Source organism: Periplaneta americana, chromosome 1 (assembly GCF_040183065.1).
Source record: "Periplaneta americana isolate PAMFEO1 chromosome 1, P.americana_PAMFEO1_priV1, whole genome shotgun sequence".
Lineage (NCBI taxonomy): Eukaryota > Metazoa > Arthropoda > Insecta > Blattodea > Blattidae > Periplaneta > Periplaneta americana.
In genome coordinates this window covers 167,540,246-167,565,669 of record NC_091117.1, presented here as the reverse complement: position 1 = coordinate 167,565,669, position 25,424 = coordinate 167,540,246, and the positions used below count along the sequence as shown (strand labels likewise).

The window sequence follows — 25,424 nt, the reverse complement described above, 5'->3', positions numbered from 1 at the left end:
ATGCAAAGGAAACAACATTGGGAGAAAGAAGAATAATTATCAGATTACATAATCAATGTAAGTCATTACGTGAAACTTCTAAAATTGTTCAATCCTCTAACAATAATCCTTGGTATCTTTGACAGATATAATGAAAATAAAATATTGCAAAACATGAGACGAAAAGTATTTGAAGTAGATGTACCAGTAATTCTAAAACAATCAAGAAAAATCTCAGTTTAAGTGCATCAAAAATTGCCAGTGAACTTTAAGAAGAACTACGACTAAATGTAAGTTACAGCACAGTTCGTAATTATTTGAGAAACAAAGAATATCTTGGAAGGGCGAGCCAGAAGAAAATATTTTGTGAATGAAATCAACAAGAAGTAAAGATTAGAATTCATTCGAAGAAGAAGAAGAAGAAGAAGAAGAAGAAGAAGAAGAAGAAGAAGAAGAAGTCCCCTAGTGATTTCTGGAACAAATTTTTTTTTTTTCATTTTTTATTTGGTTTATTTTACGATGCTTTATCAACTGCTATGGCTATCTAGCATCTGAGATAAAGATTATAATGCTAGCAAACTGAGTCCAGGGTCCAGCACCGAAAGTTATCCAGCATTTGCTCTTAATGGATTGTTAAGGTCAAAGTGATATTCACAGAATGATGAGTATAGTTTCTTCAGAAGGAAGATGTACGATCTGGAGAAGAAAGAATACTGAATTTCAAAAGGAAACCTATAGTGAAACATGGTGGAGGTTCTCTATTGGTTTGGGAATGTGGTCGGCATGGGACTGCTGCACTTCATCAATGAAATGATGGATCAGTATTCTTATATATACTGAAAAACCCATCTGAAACCTAGAAAACTATGGTCATGAGTTCTTTGAAGAAAGATTCAAGATAATACTCAAAAAACTTATTTTCATAATGTCTTATTTCTTGGTAAAATACCAAAAACCTTCCATTCTTCTCACGAATGACATGGAGAAGAACTTGAAATCTTCTTTCTACCAGTTCCGTAGACAAACCATCAGCTTCACATACAGACAGTGTGCAGTTTTGACAACATAACAATGATTAGCTATTGGATTACAATGGCGGGCCTACAGTTGGATCTCAAATTTACATTTCGTCATGTGGAAGTGTATTAAATGGCACCTGCAAAAACACAATGCGTAGACCTAGCCTTAAAGAGATAGAAATAATCAACAATGAATCCACAATGCTGTCGTAAAATGAGGAAAAAAGAAACAGTTTACTCTTAACAAGTGAACTATGGGATTCAGCACTGTAAAAAAATTAATATGCAACTAAAATGTGTATAATCTCTCATTATGCAGTTAAAATGTTATATATTAACTAGTTTTAAACAAATCTAAGTCACATAAATGTTTTGGAATTAATGGATATTTAATTAAATACATGATCTCTTAAATGTAAGCACATTTCTCATTTCAACTCGGGCTGTTCCATCTGAAGATCTGGTCTGTTATCTCAGTCAAGTTGTCATTCGGTCCCAATTAAAATATACAAAATTTAAATGTTGTCCGACTGTATAGTTGTCTGTTCATTTCACTTATACACAAAATTTTATTCAGCACGAGATTAACAAACAAGAACAATGAGTTAACTCAGTGAGTAAGTTTTGATTCATTTTCTTTGAAGTTAAAAGATGCTACTAAAAACTGTAAATCCCAATGATCTTTTCGGTTTTACCTCTCAGGTTCTGGCTGATATGTACATCTATTATCAAGCAGTACATCTCACTTGATGATGTGCATCAGAGGGACAACAACTGTTTGAATACATTTGAAGTCTGATTAATGTAAGCGGTGTATGCAATGGAGGGGGAAAAGAATTGGCCACCTTACTCCATTATCTCCTGGCTTAGTTGTCTCATGAGTGATGCCTTATTGTTGCCACTTATGAGGTTCAAACCTGTCTTTGGACATATGACTAAACAACTCTTCGGTTTCTTATGGTTTTTGGTAACAGCTAGGACATGCAAGAAACTCAAAGCTAACATAATTAAATGGTTAATTTTCCTGTTTGCTGTGCATGGAGTAGTTTTCTTACAGAAATAAATTTATATCTTAAAACTGTATATGTAATTTCTTTGTACTGTGTTTATTTTATAATTATATAGACATATACTTATTTAGTAATTCTGAGTTCAGTTATAAGTAAAATTTTATGAAAATGGAATAAAAGTCTGTATTTTTAAATATGCTTCGCCAAGGCATTGGAACATACCACAAAATAAGTGTCTCAGTATAAGGAAAAATATTTTCGTAAGCCTGCTTAAGTACCTACTGTTTTGTTAATTTATTCCATCAAATTCTAAGGGATTTCATTTCTAGCAGATACACACAAATTTGTTTTCAAAATGTGATTTTAGGGAGGTTTTCTACTATTTCCCTTATTCTCAATCCTTCATTGTTACATTATCAAGACACTATAATAATCCTATCTCAAATACTTGAATTGTACCCGAACCAAACAAAAAAAACCGTAAAAAATGATTATTTATCATTACTATTTTTGAGTAAAAATAATGAAAAATTAATGTCGTACTTTCTTTTTCAAAAGTGAACTTCGAAGTAACGAACACCTACGAAATTTGTTCATTAGGAAAGACCACACAGCATACAAAAAATCATGCAAATATCCAACAAGCTCATGAGAGAAAAAAATAGCCCCAAAAACAAACAATTACAGAAATGAAATTTCAACTAGAAATAATAAAAGTATAAGAACCAGCCACAGTTGTTTATAACAACATAGCAATCATAACTTCAAACGTTAATCACAAAACAGAAGAACGATCAAAAAGTTCATTTTAAAATACCAGTAGCAGCACTACTACCCAAAATCACACTTCTCATAGAAATATTCAACAAGGCTTCGTTGAAATTAGAAAGAAAAAAAAGTAGGAATAAAATCCAAGCTCATCAACCTTTTTCACCTTGTTCGTTTTTTACAATATAGATTCGACTAGTAATCTTGCGCAGTTTTAACTGAATATCATACATTATAAGTTTTAGCTTTAATATGACGATGTAAAATTTACTATAAAACAAAAATTGTTTATTTCCATGTGATTAACCAATCATCTAATAAGGCATAGAGAAGATTCTAGGTACATCAGTATCTGCTTTTAATGTTCGGTGAAGTGTTAGAATTCCTAATAACAAGCACATCTCATTTCTTAAACACAAAAATGAAGAATACTGGTAACCTGTCTAAATGAAGGAAAAAATGGAATGAAACGGACCTCAGGCATGAAGATTGAAGACCAATATCCCACAACAATTCATATAAGTCACCAAAACAGAGCTTCAACAACAATGAAAAGATTTTTTTTAATATAAGAATTTTCACTTATGTGAGTAGATTTATATCACAAAATAATTATTACTAAGGTTTCCACACCAGTTGTAATTCAATAGCAAGTGATCATGCATCTCAGTTGACCAGGCTGTAATCACTGCAGACTATGCATGCCACACAATGGACCCGCATGTGAAGAAATAATCCTTAAAGCTGCTAGTCACTCATGGATTTCCAACCAGAAAAAGAAAAATACGCAATTTCAATTCAGTAAATATTAATAGATACAGTAGTTACCAAGCAACAAGAAAGTGTTTGGGTGTAAATAAATTAAATATGTAATGCTCAAGCACAGCACAATGTCAACCCACAGATGAATATGCTTTGAACGTGTTACAGAATAAAGGCAGTGCTGTAAGTAGCAAAAAGACAAGGACAAGCCATTCTGCAAGATACTGAGCGCCTGTTACTGACCAGCAAGTGTGATTTTTTCACTCAAATTAACACTATATTCCAATGTTCACCACCATAAAAGTGTATAAAAGCATAAACAGATGAAGCAATGCACAATTTAATAAAATGAAGACATGCAGTTTCAATTCCAAACTTTATGTAATATAATTTATACAAAAAAATATCCATTGCTGGTTTGCTGCCACTTTCATAATATAAGTCACACAAGTCAGCAATGTCATTCAATATGTTACATTCATATATAAGTTAATTTCAATGATTCATTAATGAAATTATAAGAATCTATGCACTGTGAGCCACTCACTACAGTTGTAACTATTGGTTTATCCATGACCATAACGAAAAACATGCCTTTACTAAATACGTTTGTAAAGTAGGCTTTTATTCAACATTACTTTATTCCACTAGTGAGATAAAGACTTTACCTCACAGTTTGAACTTTATCTCACAGTTCATTAGTATTTTCCTAGTATCCGGGCACACACGTATACTTTTCCATTCCACTATTACTCAAGAAGTTAATATATTAGTTACTAGATGTCACTACCTTTACTTCTTTATTCCCATTTCTTAAATATACATACACTCAATCTCCTTCTCTTTTCTCTATCTACTACTATCTACGTCGTAATTTGTGCATTGCATCCATATATAATACGTATTTTTTTTTAATTTCGTAATAATTTACCTTTTGGGATGCGAGGAGACTTGAACCTGCGAAGTTGGGTGTATAGGATTTTAAAACATTTTAAAACAACACGCGTTAGTCAACTGAGCTAAACAGACACAATGATAAATTACGTTTTAATATTCCTCTTAAGTTTACAGAAGTAAAATGTGAAATTATGTTAATCACATTAGTCCCGTGAACACTTCTAAATAATCCCTGAACCTTCAAAAAGACGAAAATACACGTTTAAAATGAAAAAATATATATATTAAAATTATATAATTTATTATTTATCCAATGCCTTAGATACCATTCTTCACTAATCATGGCCTCCTACATCATAACCTACCTAGTACACATATCGATTCTAAAATACATGCCATGATATGTGATTATATGAGAACTTATTTTCAACATATTTTCTTTTATAAAACAGAATTTTTCGTTATGGTCATGGATAAAATTACGTATGGTACTTGTGAGCGTGATCTTTATTACGCTCGTGTAATTTAAGCACTCGGCTGATGCCTTCTGCTTAAATCTTTCCACTCGCACAATAAAGATGCACTTACCTCACAAATACCATAAATAACTATTATGAAACAATTCTAGTGTTTTTTTTATAAAAAAGTCCTAGATCCCATGTTCTAATACTTGTATGATGAATTCAGATACAAAAACCATGTCATTTAAAGCCAGAAAATGAAAATCACATGAAAGTCAAATTTTGTACATTTTTATGTTTTTACCAGAGACCAAAATAGCTCAATAATGTGATGAACACTGAAATACAGTGGAATCAAGTGCAAAAATGGAGCAGCCAGCAGAAACATAGTAAGGTTTACCTCGAAGCCTCCATATCACTGTGAGGCCTTGCAGCATAAAAAGGAGTTGTTTACTAATTATGTCAAGTAATAATCACATAAATGCAACTACAACACTTAGAATATGCTGTAATTTATTAAAAAGTATCCTGAATATTACAAAGGATTAACAGAATTAAAATAGTTCAAATGATTCCCATGAAGTTTCCATAAAAGATAAATCTTTAAGACATAGGTAGATATTTCTGTCTCTCACACGTACCATATAGAAGCATTTATACCTAAAAAGAAGTTAATATTTCACCTATTCTGAACTTCACTTTCACTAGAGCAAACAACTGAAGTTTTAAATGTTAAGTATGGGGAATGGTGTTATAAGAGACATAGTCCTTTAGAATAATCAATCACATTCACCAGCTACTGAGAGAATCAAACCTGATGAGCCAGCACTCCTGTCATCTCTCAGCACTGCAGTCAGGCAAGCAGATCACCAGCTTCTGCAGAACACACTTGCCGTTTCATGGTTCTACAGCCTGGTAAATGACCTTTCGCATAACTAATGAATTATTTATTTAAGGAAATGAAAACAATCTTACCTGAATTTCACATCACTTGTTCAAAATGTTCTCCAGTACATTCCATGCGTGAGGTCAAGAAAATCCAACACACTATTTGCCACATAGCAATCCCTCAGCGCATTAAGAATGCCGGTAACTTAGGTTTGTTTTAAGCCCAGCCCAAGACACAAATTTTTCTATTAACTGTTGCACTAAGCTGGCAACTTAATTCTGCTGGCACTTTACATTGCCAATCTCAGTTAATCAGCTGTCTGAACTGTATTAAGAAACACGTATTTTAACCATGGTTAAATACTCAAAACAACAAATTTTTCCTTGTTGAAATTGATCTATTGGAGAACTTATGCAAATTGTGTTTCTGCAAGTTTCAGCATTGCTTCCAGAGACTATGCAACCATCGAAACATTCGTTGTTAAATTATTCAATGGCGAGGAGCAGCTTCTGTTCTCAATAACAGAAAATACTGTACACAGCTAATTACATTATTAGTGAGTCTCCAAGAACACATTGCATATGTGTACAGAATGTAATGGAGCACATTCTAAGCAACTAATGTGAAATTCTGGTAAGATTGTCTCCAGTTTATTAAATAAATAATTCGCTAGTTATGCAAAAGATCACTTGCCAGAGCTGATGGTCTTCCTGCCAAACTCTAATGCTGAGAGATGGCAGGAGTGTTTGTTCTTTACTTTCGACTTATCCTATACTTCTGAACTGTCTGAGATAAACTTGAAGAAAATAGAAGGGATTATGAACAATGTCATAATGTAATACAAATTATGTTAAATTTCATCATTATTATTATCGCCTCCAGCAGGGTTTAAGCCCAGTGGCCTGTTCTGCCTTCAAGGAAACTAATCTGACTGTCTCATTCTTGGTCTGCCAACATATCTTCTACCAGCAGATCAGTATTTTTATATTATTTATGGTGTAGTCTTCGTTCATTTTGTCTATATGAACCTTCCATTGCTGTGTGTGCCATGCTATTGTATCTATTAGGTTTTCGATCTCCGACTCTCTTCTAATGTCTACCCATACATTCCTCCTCTTATCCTGCCACCTGTCTTAGAAACTTCATTTCAGCATCTCTCTCTCTCTCTCTCTCTCTATCTCTTTTCCTCCCTCCCCCCTCCCTCCCTCTCTTTTTTTCTTTCTTTCTTTCTTCTGGGACAGTCAGAACCCAATTTTCACATCCAAAAAGCAATGTCGTTAGATTTTCCATTACTTTATAAAGTTTTAGTAGGGTTGTTTTGTTACTAATTTTAAAAACTCAATCTTTTGAATTTATTTAATTTACTATGAACATTTCTATTATCTGTACATTAATATTGTTTCCAAGATAATTAACATCACTCTGCTGCTGGATAGGTGTACTATTATAAATAAATTTCTGATCACATCAAAATTATTGTGTTGTGATTTGAATTCTTGACAGAATTTAATTCAAAGTGACAAACTGTTCATATTAATTTTACTGGATTTCATGTGCAGGTCTTCCATGACTTAAAAATATACAGTGAATAAATATTGCACACAGCTGATCATGTAAGAAAATTGCATGGATGCAAATACAGAGCCTCATCAGAGATACGATGCATGGTAAAAAGATTCAATTTTCATTAAAACCTACATAATACTATAGCGCTATAAGGCTCAGTGTGCGAAATGTCCACCCAAGAATGTTGTACATAAAAGTTCACTATATGGAAAAATCCATGTAACATAATGTACAATATAAATACCTACTATAATTCCCTTTATCTGAAAATGTTCCATTGTGAATGAGTAGGCTACTAAGAAATTGTTCACTGTCAAAACAGGTGTATTTACCAAAATATAATAATAATAATAATAATAATAATAATAATAATAATAATAATAATAATCTTCTTAACAAGTGATAGTCCTAGGAGGAGTGTTCCGGTTTACAGAAGTTTTCTCATCTCTTCACAGGTCGACCCAATGATCTGTTGGTCTGTAGTTCAAGATTGCTCAAGAAATCCTTGTTCTAGGCATACGCTTCACATGGTGAAGTCAGTTGTCTTGATATTGACGAATATACTGCAGTACAGTTTCCATTCCCAGTTCTTGTAGAATGTCTTCATTTATTTTATGATCCCATTTAGTGTATCCTGTTGTTCGGCGCATAAACTTCATTTCATTGGCAGTAATTCTATTTTCATCACTTTTTTATAAGGTCCAAGCTTTGCTACCATAACAGAGGACAGTCTTGCTAAGGTCTTGTACAGACGAGTGTGGGTATGTTTCTGGACTAAAGAAGGTTTCATTATACTGTTGAATTTAAAAATGTTTTGTGAGATATCTAGATGAGGTAGAAAGGAAAGCTTGAAAGAAAGATAATTGAATTCATTAACCCTTTCTAAAATGTTACCATTTATACAAATTTTGCTTTGTATAGTTTCTTTGCCACAGAATGCCATTATTTGTTTTTTTTTTATTGGGTTATTTTACGACGCTGTATCAACATCTATGTTATTTAGCGTCTGAATGAAATGAAGGTGATAATGCCGGTGAAATGAGTCTGGAGTCCAGCACCGAAAGTTTCCCAGCATATTTTTGTTTTTTCCGTGGATATTTCCAAGTGATATTTATCAGCTATTAATTTTAAACTATAGACTGATCATTGTAAATCATCTTCTGAAGTAGCTAGCAAAATCAAATCATCTGCAAAAGTCAGTACGTTCAGACACAAATTTCGATTTATAGTTATATGACCATGTCTAGAGTTTCTAAATTCCCGTACTATTGCATTCATATAAATATTGAATAAGAGGGTGAGAGAGGGCATTCTTGTTTGACACGGATAACTCTTCTCTAATGATGATATACTATGGGTTCCTTTTCATAGCCTTCTTTAAACAGTTTTGTTTTGATTGTTAGTCACATACAACTATCAAATCAGACTTGTGTTTATGTGATTAGCAATTGGGCAGGACAACACTAACGTTTTTGTTTATGGAGTGTAGTTGATTGTTTCAATTGTTCGAGACATCGAATTCTTAGAATGGGATTGTAACACTGTAGCCATAACATTCAGTCAAGTTTGTCCTATGTCAGAGGCAGGTAGTGAAGTGTTTTAACATACATACCTTAGTGCTCGTATTTGAAGTGGAATATGAATATTTTTGCGGATTTTTACATTTACTTTTATTATGATAGTGCTGTTGTTTTAATAGAATAGTATTTTAGTTTTATTACAATAGTACTGTAGTTTTAGCTTCAAATTATGAGCATGTAGACATTTTGTGTTCTCTTTGAAAACACTATAATGAATCTATGAAGCCTGTTAATCTCAGACTATATTTGGAGATAAATTCGGAATACAAAAATAAATCAACAGAATTTTTTAAGATTAAAATAACAAAGTTGGAGAAGGGTAAAAAAAAATTATGAAAAAAATGTGATGTTAATGTTCAAGAAAAAGCAATCTTGGCTTCTTATGACGTTGCAAAATTCATTGTCAAAGCAGGAGTGATTCATACTATAGAAGAGTACATGATTCTTCCTGCTTGTGTAGCTATCTTTAAAAGAGTACTTGGTTAACTGACATGTAAGGAAACCAACCAATAAAGTACCTCTTTCAAATAACACAAACACAGAATATATTATGTCTCATGACAAAAAATTGACACTCATTTCAAGGATCCAGGCTTGCAACTAATTTTCATTGGAAACTGATGAAACTACTTATATTACAAACAAAGCTATCATGCTAGTCTTTATATGCTATGTAAGGAAAAACAAAATTAAGAAAGTATATTTATTTTCAAGTGAACATCTACACACAGCAGAGTGCATTTTTAAGACCTCAAATGATTTTTATGTAGAGAAGTTTATTTAATGGGAGAAATGTGTGGGTCTGGCATAGACGTAGTTAAGATTATCAATTTTATAAAATCTCGAGCTTTGGATTCCAGAATATTCTCTAAATTATGTGAAGAAATTGAAGCTGTTACTTTCACATACAGAAGTGTGTTAATTGTCAAGAAGAATAATACAGCAATTCTCTGACTTACATGATGAAGTACAGCTACTTCTCACTGATTCTGAATTTCCACGTGATCAGTTGAACAACTTTGCTTATTTGTGTATTGCAGTCTATTAAAGTGATACTTTCGAATGATTGAACACACTTCATCAAGTGTTCAAGGCAGTGATGTGAGAATTTTTCACATAGAAGATGAGAATGAGGCCATAATTATAAAATTAAGGCTATGAATAAGCAGATCAGAAGATGGTAATCTCAATAACTTCCCAACATTGGAGTCATTTCTGGAGACTACTGACAAAGGATTGCCACCAGAAATTAAACCTATTATCTATCCTTGAGCATCTAAGCGATTTAATGACTAGCTTCAGAGATTACTTCCTTCAACCAAATCCTGAAAACTCATGGATAAAAAATGCTTCTGAACATGGTGAGTTGTAATAATTAACAATTCTACCTGAGGAGGAGCAAGACGAAAATATTTTTCAAACAATGTACCTTTACCAATTCTGGATAAGAAATTTAAGTAGAGCAAAAATGTTTTCTTTTTTCCCCCTCCCCCTGAAATACAAACAATGATAGAAATCACCTCTATTTGATCCTGATTTGAGGCAAAAAGTAGAAAATACAGAACCAGATATGCAAAGAATTGCTCGACACAAAAAGAGGTATATGATTTCTTCCATGATATTAAATGGAAAAGTTGCTAGACATGTTATTAATTTTTTTTAACTTAGTATAAATTAACTTTCTTTTTTATATCACTACCTACTACCTACATCAACCTATCTACGACTACTTCACAGACATCAAAACATTAAAGAAATATGAGGTTCGTGTCTCACTTCTGAAAAAAGGGGGGTGGGATCCACAGCTATTCTTTTTACTTGTTATTTAATGACGCTGTGACAATTACTGAGTTATTTAGCATCAGTGGAATTGGTGATAGCAAGATAGTATATGGTGAAATGAGGCCAAGGATTCGCCATACATTACCTAACATACACCTTAGAGTTGGGGAAAACCTCGGAAAAAACCCAAAAGGTAATCAGCCCAATCGTGAATTGAACCCAGGCCCGAATGCAGCTCCAGATCAAAAGGCAAAGGCCTCTGCTGACTGAGCTACGCCAGTGGCTGTCCATATCTCTTAGATAATTGGGAACAACTATTTTAAATTATTCACGTGTAACAATGTGACTAACTAGCTTAACAACACTTTCTTCAATGATAAGGCATGGTTTCATATGAATGAATATGTCATCAGCAGTCACACCTGGACTATGGAAAACCTGCACGCATTTCATGAGTTCCCATTTTAGTCTTATAAAGTTGGTGTATGGCATCAATCTCCAGGCAGCAAATTGTGGGGCCAGTTTTTTTTCGATAAACTGTTACTTCAGTTGTGTACATAGATATACAGACATAAATAAATTTGTAGCAAAGAATGAATATTAACATTATTGTTGGTTCCAATATGATGGTACAACATGCTACACATCAAACTAAACAATAGAGATACTTCATGCATTCTTTCTTGCCATGCTTACTGATTACTTGCTTATGCCCTCCAGAGTTTTATTTGTGAGGCTATCTAATAGTCACTGTGTTCCATAACAACCCTAGGACAACATCAGAGTCACGAGAAAAATCTCAGCCAACAAACTGAAAAGCGTGTCCACCCACAAGTATTAGGTGAATTTGTGTACCCAACAAAATGACGGACAATTCCAAGATTTTCTGTTATGGTTTTCTAATTACACATAAGTATAAGTTTCAATATAAAAGCATTTAAAATAAGTTGTGCATCTCATGTTCATGGAATAAAATTCGTTAATCAGAGAACAGGAATCCTGAGAATCACTCTGTATTGCATATTAAAATAAAATTCAAAGAAAGTGTTTATTAATTCCCAGAAATTACTCATCAATGGTCGCCAGCTTGGCATTACTTTTGTATAAACGCAAAAGCAAAATAAAGATTTCCACAAGGAGCCAAAAAGAAGTTACATGTTACTCAATAACTATCAATATTACATACAGTAATAGCATTGCATAAAATAAACTGATACTCGTGCATGCAAATGTACATTTGGCTTATTTTAACTACTAAAATACATAAAATAAAATATACAAATATCTATATAGCATGATCATGTAATGTACCATTTAGAGTATAGGGCAGATGACATGAAAATAGGGATCAGAAGATTACCATTACTCAGTTCCAAGCTTCACACCATTTGGTATAGTACAACTGTGTCAAAAAATATTACCGTAATTTACTTTCTATTAACTCTTCCAAATTCAATCAGCGATATCTTTAAGCTTTCTTTATGCATGCTAATGACAAAAGAATACCGTAATGTTTAAATTACTGAATTATTTACGAGAAGTGACAAGTACTCTTGAGAACTTTGTTTGATGCCAATGACTGGTTTACTGGAGTTCAACTAGTTGAGGTCCGTGTTACTCTAGCAGTGTCATAATTCTACAGTATTTACTCTAAGTGAAGAGAACTACTAAATTTTGTATTTCATTTGATATACCGGATTTACAGATAAAAAGAAAATAATTCATCAATAAATGTGATATCCCAATTGCTACCAGTATTTTTTTTTTTTTTTTTTTTTTTTTTTTGGAGGCAGGAGCTACAAAAGAGATTTAACATCAAAATGAGTCACTTCTGGATTTTTCTTCTTGCAGAACTAAAGGAGATGAAACATATAAAACCTATTTTTAAATGTTGGAAAGGTATTATTAACGCAATATGGCTCTGTTAGTTTATATGCTCTTAGAGTTCACCACTATACTACTGATAAACAGTTTATACCTACTGTAATAATGTACAAGTAATTGTTCTAATATAAAATAAAACCTTTCATAATTATATAATCACAGTCATATTTTTCTTCTCTTTTGTTACTTCTCGACAGTTATTTAGATGAGTTAGAAGTTTCTTGAATCATATGATATTCTTCACTCGATTTTTAAAACGATATTGATACAGAAGATTTCAGTCAACATGTGGAAATTTCACATAAACTTGTAGAAGCTTCATTAAGAAAAACTATATCAAAATAAACAACTTCAAGGGAGAAATTGTGACAATATTCAGTTAAATACCGTACTTTTATGATAAATAACGAACTAGAATACAATCAAAAACTAAACAAAATAAGAGTGACAAAATTACCCACAATTAATAAAAAACATGCTTAGGGTCTATTTCACCAAACATATTTAACTTTGTCACTTAAAATCTTTTTAACTGAGACTTAAAGGGACAATACATTTCATCAATACAAATTAGGCAATAAGCTCTCATTAAACTGCATTTAAGTTAACTGGCCAATATTTGGTCATTTAAATAATTAATCCTGCATTAACGACGATAATTATCATCATAGAGAGGATAATGGACTTAATATTTGAATATGACGATTACTTGTTTGAAGATGATTTCTTACTAACATGGTCGAAGACAATTTTCGAAAGAGAAGAGAAATATTTCCAAATGAGATTTTGGTTAAACATTCCATCAATCTTCTGCTGCGTCAAACAACTCAAATAATATCAATAACATATTAATGTAATATATTTGAAGACATTAGAACAGTAATTTACAAACACTACTGGTACATTCATAATATTTTGGAATTGGTCTTTTTTTAATTACCACGAAATTCATATTCTATTATTTCAAAACATATACTGTATAGCAAATAAAACTAATGTTGAAACAACCAATTGTAGTTAAAACCTCCTCACTTTCTACCACCATTTCTGATGGCATTTTATTGCTGTAATATAACCAATGAACTCACTATAAAGCCCAGTATCTACAGATAGGGTATTTGATCTTCGAAATTACTTTACTATGATTCAGAAGGCCATAATGACCTAATTGGAAATTAAATTAATTCACTTTATTTTAAATGTATGTTGGTTTGGTGAAATGCAAACGAATTAAATATGATTTAACTTCCGTATTTAAGTTAAATTACAATTAATTAATTGTGGATTAGTAACATGTTGGTGAAATTGGCCCTTAGTAAGACAATGAATGAAATCTGTAACAGTTTCTTATTTCATCAAAGTAGTATTAGGAACCAGTACAGTGAAACCTCGACCCATCGTTTTTTAGGGGACCAGGGAAAAATGAATGATAAAAACAGGGAAGCCATAAAAAAAATTACCATACAAGTATTTACGCGTATAATGGACATCACGGTGTTATAGACGCATTCCACTGTTCCTTACAAAAATTTAAAGGAGAAATACCCACATAATTGATCCATTTAATTTCTAACAGCCCTATCTTAAATAATCAGTTAATGACTTGTTTCATGCACATTTTATGCCTGAGTTCTGTAGTGAATTCCAGATAACAATCCTGAGATAAAAAGAAGAGTAGAATTTTATCACCTCCCACACCCCATTGTGTCAAGTCAGGTGTGTTCTGTTATTGGCTAGTGACGATTACATGCAAGTTTTCCTTGCAAGATGGTGATTATTAATAATTTAGACAAAAGTGATGTTACAACCATAAACTAAGATTCCAAGATTCGTGATAAGTTCAGAATAAAGACGAGTTACGACATATCTATTCTCATAAAATTAATATTACTATTTACAAGTAAGCGGGCTTTCGTTATCACATACTGTTGCATTACAACACAACTTAGACCCATACTATGTTGCATGAAAACAATGTCGAGACTTGTCTCATTTAGTAACTCTACAAAGATATCATCCTGAACGTGCCTAACCATATAAACATATACTGGACATAAAAAATGAATTGACACTTGCCACTGTGGAGATTGGAGTCTGTGTTGCAGCATTAAATCGACAAAATTCGTTAGGTAAAAAGACTTTATAATACACTTCATAATTATCAAGTATTTATTTACCACCAAATTGTTCTTGTGTGTACAAATCGCATTACCATCAATAAGGTAGCCTACTATAAAAATGAATTTCTTTATAGAATGTAATGCCTGTCTTCATAGTAACTACTTTTCGTATTAACATACTATACCAAACACACGAAGGGTACAGAGAAAAAATGAACAGTCACAATTTTCTTAAGGGTGATATCATCTAATTCAGTATATTACTGCAAAATTTATTTCTGTTTCTAATGAAAAAGTAGGAAAGGATGACTGTATCCATAGTGATAATTCTCCTTTACCAGTTTTCATAAGAAAAACACATAAATTTTGCAATAATATACTAAATTAAATGATGTTGTCACCCTTATGAGAATTGTGACTCTGTTCGTTTTTTCTCTGTACTCTTCAGGAGAGCTTGCGCATTGCATTTAGATGACAAATCATGTTATGTATCACAACACAAGTGTTTCTCCATTAAGTTTGGCACAATTTCGGATTCGCAATCTTCTTCTGCATCTCCTTAGTCTAAAGATAATAACGGAGAGCAAAGAGTTTATCCTTTCAAAGTAAACACAAACTATCCATTTGAGAAAATATTATATCGAAACCACAATTTTTCAATGATCAATGTGATAAAACTAAAGTTCAAGGAACGATAGAGCCAGGGAAAAATAGCATTATTTATGAAATTGTTTTTGGGACCAGAAAAAGCAGACGAAAAAGGCGGGAAAACGACGATAACAGAAATGATGCAATGAGGTTCCACTGTACTAAATATGGGTAGCACATATAGGATATGAGGTTTTTGGGAAAGGCAAATTTATTTAGGAATTTGAACAAAAATTAAAATAAATATAAAAATGAAGCCATGAAAAGAGAATTTAAATTTCAAAAGTGTGAAATTACGTCTGACAAAATAACAGTGCCTACCAGTAATCCCTTCTCCAAAATTAATTAAATGTCTGATGTGGCCCAAATACACACAAAATTAGTTCAATAAACTCAGCTTGGATAGCTTGAAATAATGAAAAGACTACAGAAAAAAAATGTAATCTACAAAATAAGATACGAAATGAAAAACGAAGACAACTTTCTCACATTATAATATTAGATATCTACGCTCTTTATATGAATATCTAAGAATGGAACAGACACACACATGCTTGACTACCAACCCTGTAGCACCACAGCAAAATCCCACTGCTTGTGGCTATTATGTGGATCCAGAAAGTAAATTGGACCAAACATTATCTAAAATTGTAACTAAGAAAATAGTATTAAATATACGTCTTTCTACTACAGAACTATGAGTATCAAAGTATTCTCTTATACATGGAGACTGGAATAAAATTTGATTTAACATAGCTTAACAATAGAAAAATATTCATAAAAAAAATTCACTCTGAAAATTCCCTAGAACTAGTAACTGTATTATGGTGATGACGTTGATGATTATGATGGTAATAAATACAATGAAAATCTTCATAACATTATTCCTAGCCTCAATCTAAACTGCTATAAAATCTAAAAAGAACATCATTATAAAATACATTAAGAATACAATTCAATGACAAACAGTCTTATAACATAATGGTGAGTTGAAATACATAAGTAAAATAAATATTTTATATACAGCTCATTAAAAGTTCCTTAAAAATATCTTCAGGACATAACAAAGAGGTCAATCACTAATAAATACAGTTTTTCAAATTCTAAAATAATACTGACCAATGTATGAATGGCACTTCAGAAATTAAATAATTAGAATAAAAAAATAATGTCACTGAAATTTTCCTAACTATATTCACACATAAAACAGAAAAGTTAAATTGGTATTACAAATTAATTATAGTTTTTATAATGCTAATAATGCTAGACAAACAGTTCATAAACATAAACAGAACCACTGATTGGCTGATAAACAAGGATCATTTAACCTAATAATAAGATTATTATTTAATTCATATGGCATTCCTAAATACGAAAAACAATAATAAACGTCTTAAATTATGATAGAATTCTTAACCCTTTTAGGTAGTCTGAAAATTCAAACAAATAAAAGAAGAAATCATGTTTCCATTTTATTTATGAAGATATTACATTGAAAGTGGCAAGAAGTTTTCTTCGAAGTAAGAAAGCCTCAAAGAGTTAAGACCATAACATGAAAATGTCTTTTACAAAAACCTAGATTAACGTTTTTAAGAGTGAAAAGTTGAAAGTAGTACTTACGTGACGGAATTTTTTTGAATACAGTCTTAGCCATGAAGTCTTGAAATCTCTGTGCATAGAAACCAGGTCGATGTACTGAAACTGTGTCCTGTAAACATTATAACAATAAGTTAATACAAAATCTTGAAATACAAAATTTGAAAAATGCCAAATAAAACTTCATACATTATGTTATAATAGTTACATTTAGTACTGATTATTGCATAAACATGAATTATATAGCGGTATTCATACTTATTCCTTTATTAAGCATTTTTGTAGATTTTTTTGATCAGAAATATATGCCTTAAAATTCAAAGTAAAGTCATTTTAATTTTCAGCAAATAATCCAACCATAAAAATATATACAATTCCTATTTTTTTTCTTTTTATCTCTCTTTCGATATGTGTCAGAGGAATAACAATTTATTGTCTGTATGCATCTGAAGTCTGATTAATGTAATATGTAGCTAATCGGCGATGTATGCAATGGAGGGGGAAAGAAATTGTCACCCTAACCCATTATCTCCTGGCCTAGTTGCCTCATAAGTGATGCCTTGTTGGTATCACTTGTGGGGTTGAGACCTGTCTTCAGACAGTTTACTAAACAACAATCTCTCTTTCTCTGCTCCAAACGCACCACAGGCTGAAAGCTTATTGTGGTGGTAAGTGGAATTTGTGATAGCTAGATGGCGTTTGGTAGGATGAATTCGAGAATTCGCCTCACAGTTTCGAAAAAACCTCGGAAAAGTTTTCAAGCAACTCAAGCAGGATTCGAATCCACACCAGAACATAGTCACAGATCTCGAGTCCAACTGGCTATCATCTGAGCTATGGTAATGACTTGGGTTTCTTTGGATATTTTTCTTTGAAAAACCTATTGTCTTTAGGATCTTCTTTTCTTTGGACAATAGTTATTAATGCACAATGAAAGTGAAATATAATTTTTACAAGGATATGTTATTTAAACTACAATCATGAATGTTATTTCTCTCAATGGTGTATTGTGGGTACAAAGTTAGGAGTATTCAGCACTGGACCAAGTCTAACTAAAAGGATTATGAGAGGAGAACCGACAAGATACATGTATGAATCACAAATATTTTAATTTTGCTGCAACCCTTTCACTTTAATGTGAATATTCTAAAATTTTATTTTCATTTTACACTACCCTGATTATTCAGATATAATGATAATGGTGATAACATCAATGGATTGCAAATGGCAGAAGAAAGAAGAATTTGCAGAAAATCTTCCTTATGGTCATTTTGTTCACTATTCATTTCACACAATTTCACGGCTCGAACACCAGTCCTTTTTGTAAGAAGCTACCAGCTAACTGAATGAGCATATTATTATTGTTGGGCACTTCCAACAATATTTCAAAATACAGTATTGTAACTACATCAAGCACTGTTAATAACTGCGTCATGTTTATCTTTTATAACTCCTACATTAACGAACACAAAGGACATTAAAAACCTAGCCTTAATCTAAATGATGTTTATTTCTGTGAAAATCCATCAATATATCCCTTCTGTCCCAAGTAATTTTTATGCAATAATTGTGTAACCAAAAATGAAAAGGTATGAAATGCATGTCTCAACTACATCAGAAAATTGAAACATATTTACCAATAATCTACCTTTAAAAAAAATCATACTTGACTCACAATCATTCAATGGCTTCTAGTTTCTTTACAAAATAAATTACTTTCTGTACTGAGACGAGTAAGAAAACAGAACTCTGTGTTAATCTAAGATATATTAGAAATGTAAGTTACATACTTCAACAGTGTAACACAAACAATAATGAGAAAACTTACCCCATCATGAATCATGGCTTTCCACGTGTGTTCAAGTTTCTTCTTTAGTCTATAACTTTGAAGAATGTCGATGATGCCAATAAATAATAGTAACCGTTCACCCCGTGAATTCCGTGCAGGAATACCACCAGGTCTGTTGACATATACCAAAATTGTTCCTATGATTAAGTTACATAAATTATGGAAATAGGATGCAATTAATCTATTGTTTCTGAGAGTACATATATTAGCAAGTATTAAAATCAGTTATATTGTTCAGAAAAGATAAAATTTAATATAAATTCAAATAAGCATACAATTATTTCACAAAGAAAATTTTTTAAACAGTCTTATGTGAAAAATGGGGCACAGCATTGTAAGACAACTTTAAGAATGTATAACTGTAAGATCTGCTAATTTGAACTTAGAGAGTATCACACTGGTGTTTCCATATTTAATGACATTTTAAACAACAGAATCAAAGTGAAAATGATATGATAACAGAGCAGTAACACTTATAACATAGTCAGAATGACAGAAGATACTAAAATATAAGATCAGAATAACTCTTCTCGGGTTCTCAGCCAGGTGAGTTGGAGATTAGCTTCCAAGCTTTCGACGGCTAGCTCTGCCATCTTCTTCAGGGACGAAGTCATACAATATAAGATCACTTTGTGCATAAATCTGAAAAGATGTAATGGAGACTGAACTCCAGCATCTATTGTAAGAAGTCACCTGGTAAATGAGTTTACATCTATGAAAAAAATTAGCTTATATTCAGTAGAATGTTTATGAATTAGTTTTCATCGTTTTTGTGACTGAATACATAGTTTGTATCTAATAATAAATTGGATGCTATAAAGTGACTCTTAGTGCGATAGCCAATGAAGGAATAAGGCCAATCAGCCAATTACTGGACTCATGCCTAAATTCCTCAGTAGAGGTACTTGAGGACTGCTTTAATATTAGTGAATGGTAGTAAGAAGTGGATATATTCAATCTATAAGGCATCTAGAATCAAACCTGCCAAATTAAAAAAAAACTAAATTCTCGGGAAAATGAAGAAAACATTTTCTATGTGAACAAACATTCTTGGAATATAAGTAACGCTTTTATAAAACAGTTTACTATAATTAAATGTAATCATGTCAATTCCAGGCTTGCCTCTTCATGGCAAATAACATTCTTTTTTTAATTTAATCTGGACTTAACTGTTTTTGAAACTCAAGAGTCGATTTAGAGGCTCTTGAAAGTAAGAAAATTATTTCCGCAAATGAAGATGTGGAAAAGAGGAAGATATTTTAATTCTAGCCATAGTAAATTATGTAACTAATGAAAACGAAACAGAAAGTAGTTATATGCCTTCATCATAATATGAAAATATTAACTTTATTTTATACAAAATACCATCTAAGGCCTTACGGCCTTAACTCTGCCAGGTTAAATAAAGCCATTATTATTATTACTATTATTATTATTATTATTATTATTATTATTATTATTATCATTATTATTATTATTATTATTATTATTATTATCTTCAGAGCAGTTTCAATTTAGAATACGGAGTTAATACAATTTTGTCACATTTCTCTTCAAGATGAATAATTTAATTTTCAGCACCTTTAATGACATTATTTGAATTTATGATCTCCACATAAAACGTCATAAAATATAAAACTCGCCAATTAGTCCAATAGTGTTTCTCCAAAAGTTTGAAAGTTTGGTTACATCTCTTATTTCAGGTGCTTTCAGAGGAACTCCAAGGCTTAGAATATCAGGATTAACCATCGAAATTCTTCTTCTGTTTTTTCTTGTTACTACCTTTGGTACACTTGCGTCTGATTTATAGTTAACCTCACCTTGCATTGTTATTTGTTCCTCCAATGCAGATCTTAAAATGAATCTTTTACAGGGACTGAACTTGATGTGCCTGTTTCGGAGTTTTAAGATTTTTCTGTCCCTTTCTTCCAGTCTCTAAGAGATACGTCTTTGCCTCCAAGGTTAAAGACCGTTCCATGTTTGCCAATTATGTTCTTATATTCTTGAGGATCTGTAATTACTTCCTTTTTCATTATTTCTTTTTCAATTACTCCGAATACGCTATCGGTAGAAAGAAACAAGTGCCTGACTACAGGAAACATAAATTCAACTTCATCAATATTTGCTTGTGCTTCAGTGAGTAACCACTTACAGCACATTCTAATCAGCATTGTGTTTTTATTTTTTGCTCTTGCTCATTGTATCCTGATTTCAATCACTATTATTAGGGAGAAATATCTAGAATTATTAATGTTTGAACAACAACTGCTTAATAATGAAAATGAATCAACAGCCGACTGGAGTATAGAGGAATGCTAGGCAATGCAATCTTGCATTTGATTGGCTGAAATGAACTTAGCGGGTTTTGAAACTAACAATGACGAAAATTCAGTTGGATCTAGCAGTTACTGAAACTAACTCAGATTTATTGTCCAGTATTTTCAAAGGAATCTAGCAAACTTTGAATCATGTCGGCATTGACTTATCCATGCAAAGTTACACAGGAAAGCAACTTCAACTTATTTTTTCCTTTCAGTGGGCTTGACGGGTTTTGATTCAAGGCACCTCATACATATGTAATGAAGACGTCAAAAGAAAAAATTAGCTTTTAAAAAATTGCTGAATAAACTATATTTTACAATAAGAGGTAAATAAAGAAATCAAAAGTAGAACTGAAATCCTTCCACAATGGGAAGAAGATTAAAGATTATAGAGAGAAAAAGAAAATGTATGAACTCTTGATAATAATGGCCTCAGATATAGCAACAGTCCAACAAGTTATAAAATATAGACCTTCAGGAACCAAAAATGTAGGCCTCATCAGAAGAAGACTGTCACATTATTTACAGTCTGCATGCTCAGAATGAATTATGGATTCACATTTAAGAAGAACAGAATAATGAGGACCAGGAGATGAAAAATTCTAAAATGGTTGGTTCTCGGGACAGCATTTAAGAACATCTAAAAGAGGAAGATCAGTGTAATCAAAATAGATTTTAGAACCACAATGGAAGAAAAGAAGAAGCAGAAAGAAAAGGAAAAGCATGAAGAGAGAATACTGGTAAAAGAGGACAAGAATAAAATGATTTAAAGATTGTAATGAAGATTGACAGCAACAATATGGAATTTTCTCTTGAGAAAAATGAGGAAGAAAAAGAGGAGGAGGATTAAAAAAACGAGGAGAAAGAGTAGGGCAAAAAAAGGATGATAGCAATGACAATTTTGATACCTATGCACTGTTTCAAGTGAACAAGTGTGGTGCAGTTTTATTAAGTTACATGCTGAATGTTTTTCACTTACGGAACATCATCTTCTTCATCTATTGGTTCACTCTCAGCCTGAATACTCTCCATAGCTGTGGAATGAGCGACTAACCGTTGCCTATTTATAGACCGTGAGCGATTAAGAGCAGCTGCCCCTCTCTCCCTTTCTTTATCTTCTGCTGTGATTTCTTGGTCTTCACTATCTGCAGACTCAAGACGAGGATTGCTTTTCTCTTCCTGTCAGAAATAAATATAGATTAATTGCACAAGGTATAAAAATTTCATTCAGTTTCAAACAAAAATCTCAACAGATACACATACAGATATATTTTTAAAAACGTCTAGTAATGTAGAACATGGATATTTGAGGAAAACCAGCGTAAGTTTCACAACAATAATACTCACCGCTTTATCTCGTGCTGCCTGATCTAAATTATGAATTCCTACTAACAAACTGTAGTCCATGATTTTGAAGCTTTCTAAAACCTGAAAGAAAAGAAGAAGAAGAAAAAAAAGGCATTTTTAAATTTAATTTTGTAAAAATTGTAATACATTACATATATTCTCATAAACTAAATCATATATTAAGAGAAGCTGCATGGAATTGTCCATTACCTTTATCTTCAAATGTAAAAGAGATTATAATGGTTATTGTATTTGAAGAGCTAATCATACAAAAACTTCCAAAAACACAATATCAAGAAAAGTCCAAATGCTACAAAACAATTAAAACACACTTTCTAGGTTTACTCTATCATTACTGCATGATCAAAAAAAAAAAATTCAATATACTGAATTCCATTGAATCACAACACTAAAGCTAGTGCTATTTACGTAAATGTTCCTTAAAAACTATACTGTACCACTATTCATGTCTGGTTTTAGTAAGTAGACCTACAATATGTCAGCTGATCCTTCCTGCTCTTTACAGGCTCAGGTAGTTTCATGACACTAAACTACAGGCAACTTTGATCAGTTATGATCACAGAAAACACTAAGACTTCCTCTAACTAATATAATAATTTCAACACCAATAGAAACAGAAGACTCACTCGACAATCCCTTTGGATAGTCTTTATAAGTGCTGAATATGTGTCTCCCTCAAGTCCAATACCTTCCGGATGATGATCAATAAAATCGAGATCCTTGTAAGTTGGTGAGCTTTTTTGCCTTTCTGATTTCGAGGCCTGTAAGACAGAATTACAGCACCACATAAAAATTAAAATAAATTATTAATTAATGTATGTGTGGTATTAAATCAACCTTACCATTTACTTCACAAATTTATTATAAATTAAAGGAAACCAAAAGCAACTTCATATTTGAATCAAAACAATATATATAAATTATTCAATAAGTGTCTTATTCCAATATTCCTAAAGCGAGGTTTACTACACTGGTTTGAATAATTATAGGTAAATAATTGAACACTGCTCACTATCCTTTTAGATTATTAGACTGTACCCAAATGTTGCCAACTTATATGTATAGTGACATTACAACTTGTTCACATTCAGGAACTACACAGTTCTTGGTTTTGCTCATTTAAACCCTCAACTTATGTAAAAACATCAACACAGCAGTGAAACACACACTTCGATGGTGAAGTGGAAGCAACAGGGACAACTCTTAGACAACTTTCCAATTACTTAAAATTGTTTAACAAGGTGGTAATACTGAGCGATTTCAAATCAACCCTACAAGCAATTACATGAACTGAACCTACAAATAGCAAAATTAATTAAATTCACAATACTATTAAAATTCACTGAAATCTACAAAAAGAAATAACATTTCAATGGATACCTTCCCATTGTGAAATCCAAGAAAATGAGATAGCAGATTCCTTGGCAAAGAAAGGAACAAAAATTATACACACCCCCTAACAAGTGTTCCCTTTTATAATGTAAAATTATGGATCAACTATATTTTACAGGCAAAATTAAAAAAATAACTTCACGATAACAGTGAAGATAAACCTTGAAACGTTCTATTAAAAGACTAGGATCATCCTAGATTTACCAAGAAATAAATCAATTGCAATCTTTCAACTAACATGACTGTCTGGCTGCTCATTTACTTAGGATAAACATATATTTATCAGCCCAATGTACTCTTTGTATGAATCCAAACTCTATATTGAAAAAACCATCCAATGAGGTGCATACCAATTAAGAAGATAGAATCTGATATATCTACTCAACTTACAACATACTACAAGACATTTGCAAGAAAATGGAGTGAATTAAAGTCTTGAGCACTAACAAACAACAACGACTTTTCTCACAATGCAGTTCACTCTCATAACCAAGACTGGCTTTGCTAAATATTTATAGAGAACCTTATTCCGACTATTTTTGAACTTGAGATGGTTGGAAATTTGATTTATTACACTTGTGACACTACTTAATTTGAATATTTTTACTTATGTCTTCTTCAATAAATGGAAAATTAAATTGCAGATATTTTAAGGTTTCGACATATGCGATTATAACATTTTCTTTGCATATTTTATTACTTATTGGATACTTCTCATTAAAATTCATTAATTTAAATTTGCATGCAGAAAGTTTCATTCTAAAATGGTAAGCTGTCAATTATAAGTTAAAAAAGATCAGATGTCAATGTCGAAAGTTCAGTGTCCACCACACCTTCAAAAACGAAATAGTGAAATTATTAATAATAATGAGAAGACCATACACTTGGAGTGAGAACAATTGAGGGGAGTTTTCACAAAAGTCGTTATCTACAAAATCTTGTTTTTTTCAAGAGAGCTGTTTTCTAACATACACAACTGTAGATACCGAGTTTTGAAAAATCTCTTTTATTTCAACATCAATTTACTGATATATTTACAAACTTTAGCTTAATTCTGATAGCACCATTGGATTCTCCTGACGCAAAAACATAAGGATTAAAACCTCAAAATCGAAAAAAATGTAGATAACGAGTTTTGTGAAAATGCCCCTCAATTACACTTTGAAATCATATTATGTTATATCCAAATCTTGAGCCAATACAAACATATTTTAAATTCTTTGGTATGTTATTACATCCTTTCGAAGACAAACTCACATAAAGAATTGCACTTCAAAACTTAAGAATAATGTCAACAATCTTCATTTTACTTTTAATTAATAAATATTACGTAAATTTATAGTTCTCACCTTGCGTTTATATGTAGAACCTTTTAAATCATATTTTTGATGTAACTTTACGGAAGAAGGTAATAAATTATTCATTGCTACTAATCTGACATTCTTTGAATTACATTGGTAGCAATATAGTCCAAAAAACTTTGGTAACAGCGTACGAGGATTCTGATTCAGGTTCTGTCAAACAAATACACAT

At 31.9% G+C, this 25,424-nt stretch overlaps 1 protein-coding gene across 13 annotated transcripts in view; it reads right to left on the bottom strand.

The window, feature by feature from the left end:
- LOC138703651 (phosphatidylinositol 4-phosphate 5-kinase type-1 alpha-like) overlaps nucleotides 1-25,424 on the bottom strand; it is a 196,921-nt gene that overhangs the window by 152,687 nt on the left and 18,810 nt on the right. For all 13 annotated transcript variants that reach the window (XM_069831761.1, XM_069831769.1, XM_069831715.1 and 10 more), the window contains exons 6-11: nucleotides 25,241-25,405; nucleotides 23,126-23,260; nucleotides 22,479-22,559; nucleotides 22,111-22,310; nucleotides 18,790-18,922; nucleotides 16,986-17,073 (exon numbers count right to left, since the gene is read on the bottom strand). In XM_069831761.1, the coding sequence (XP_069687862.1) occupies nucleotides 16,986-17,073; nucleotides 18,790-18,922; nucleotides 22,111-22,310; nucleotides 22,479-22,559; nucleotides 23,126-23,260; nucleotides 25,241-25,405 (802 nt within the window). The remainder of the gene's footprint in view (nucleotides 1-16,985; nucleotides 17,074-18,789; nucleotides 18,923-22,110; nucleotides 22,311-22,478; nucleotides 22,560-23,125; nucleotides 23,261-25,240; nucleotides 25,406-25,424) is intronic.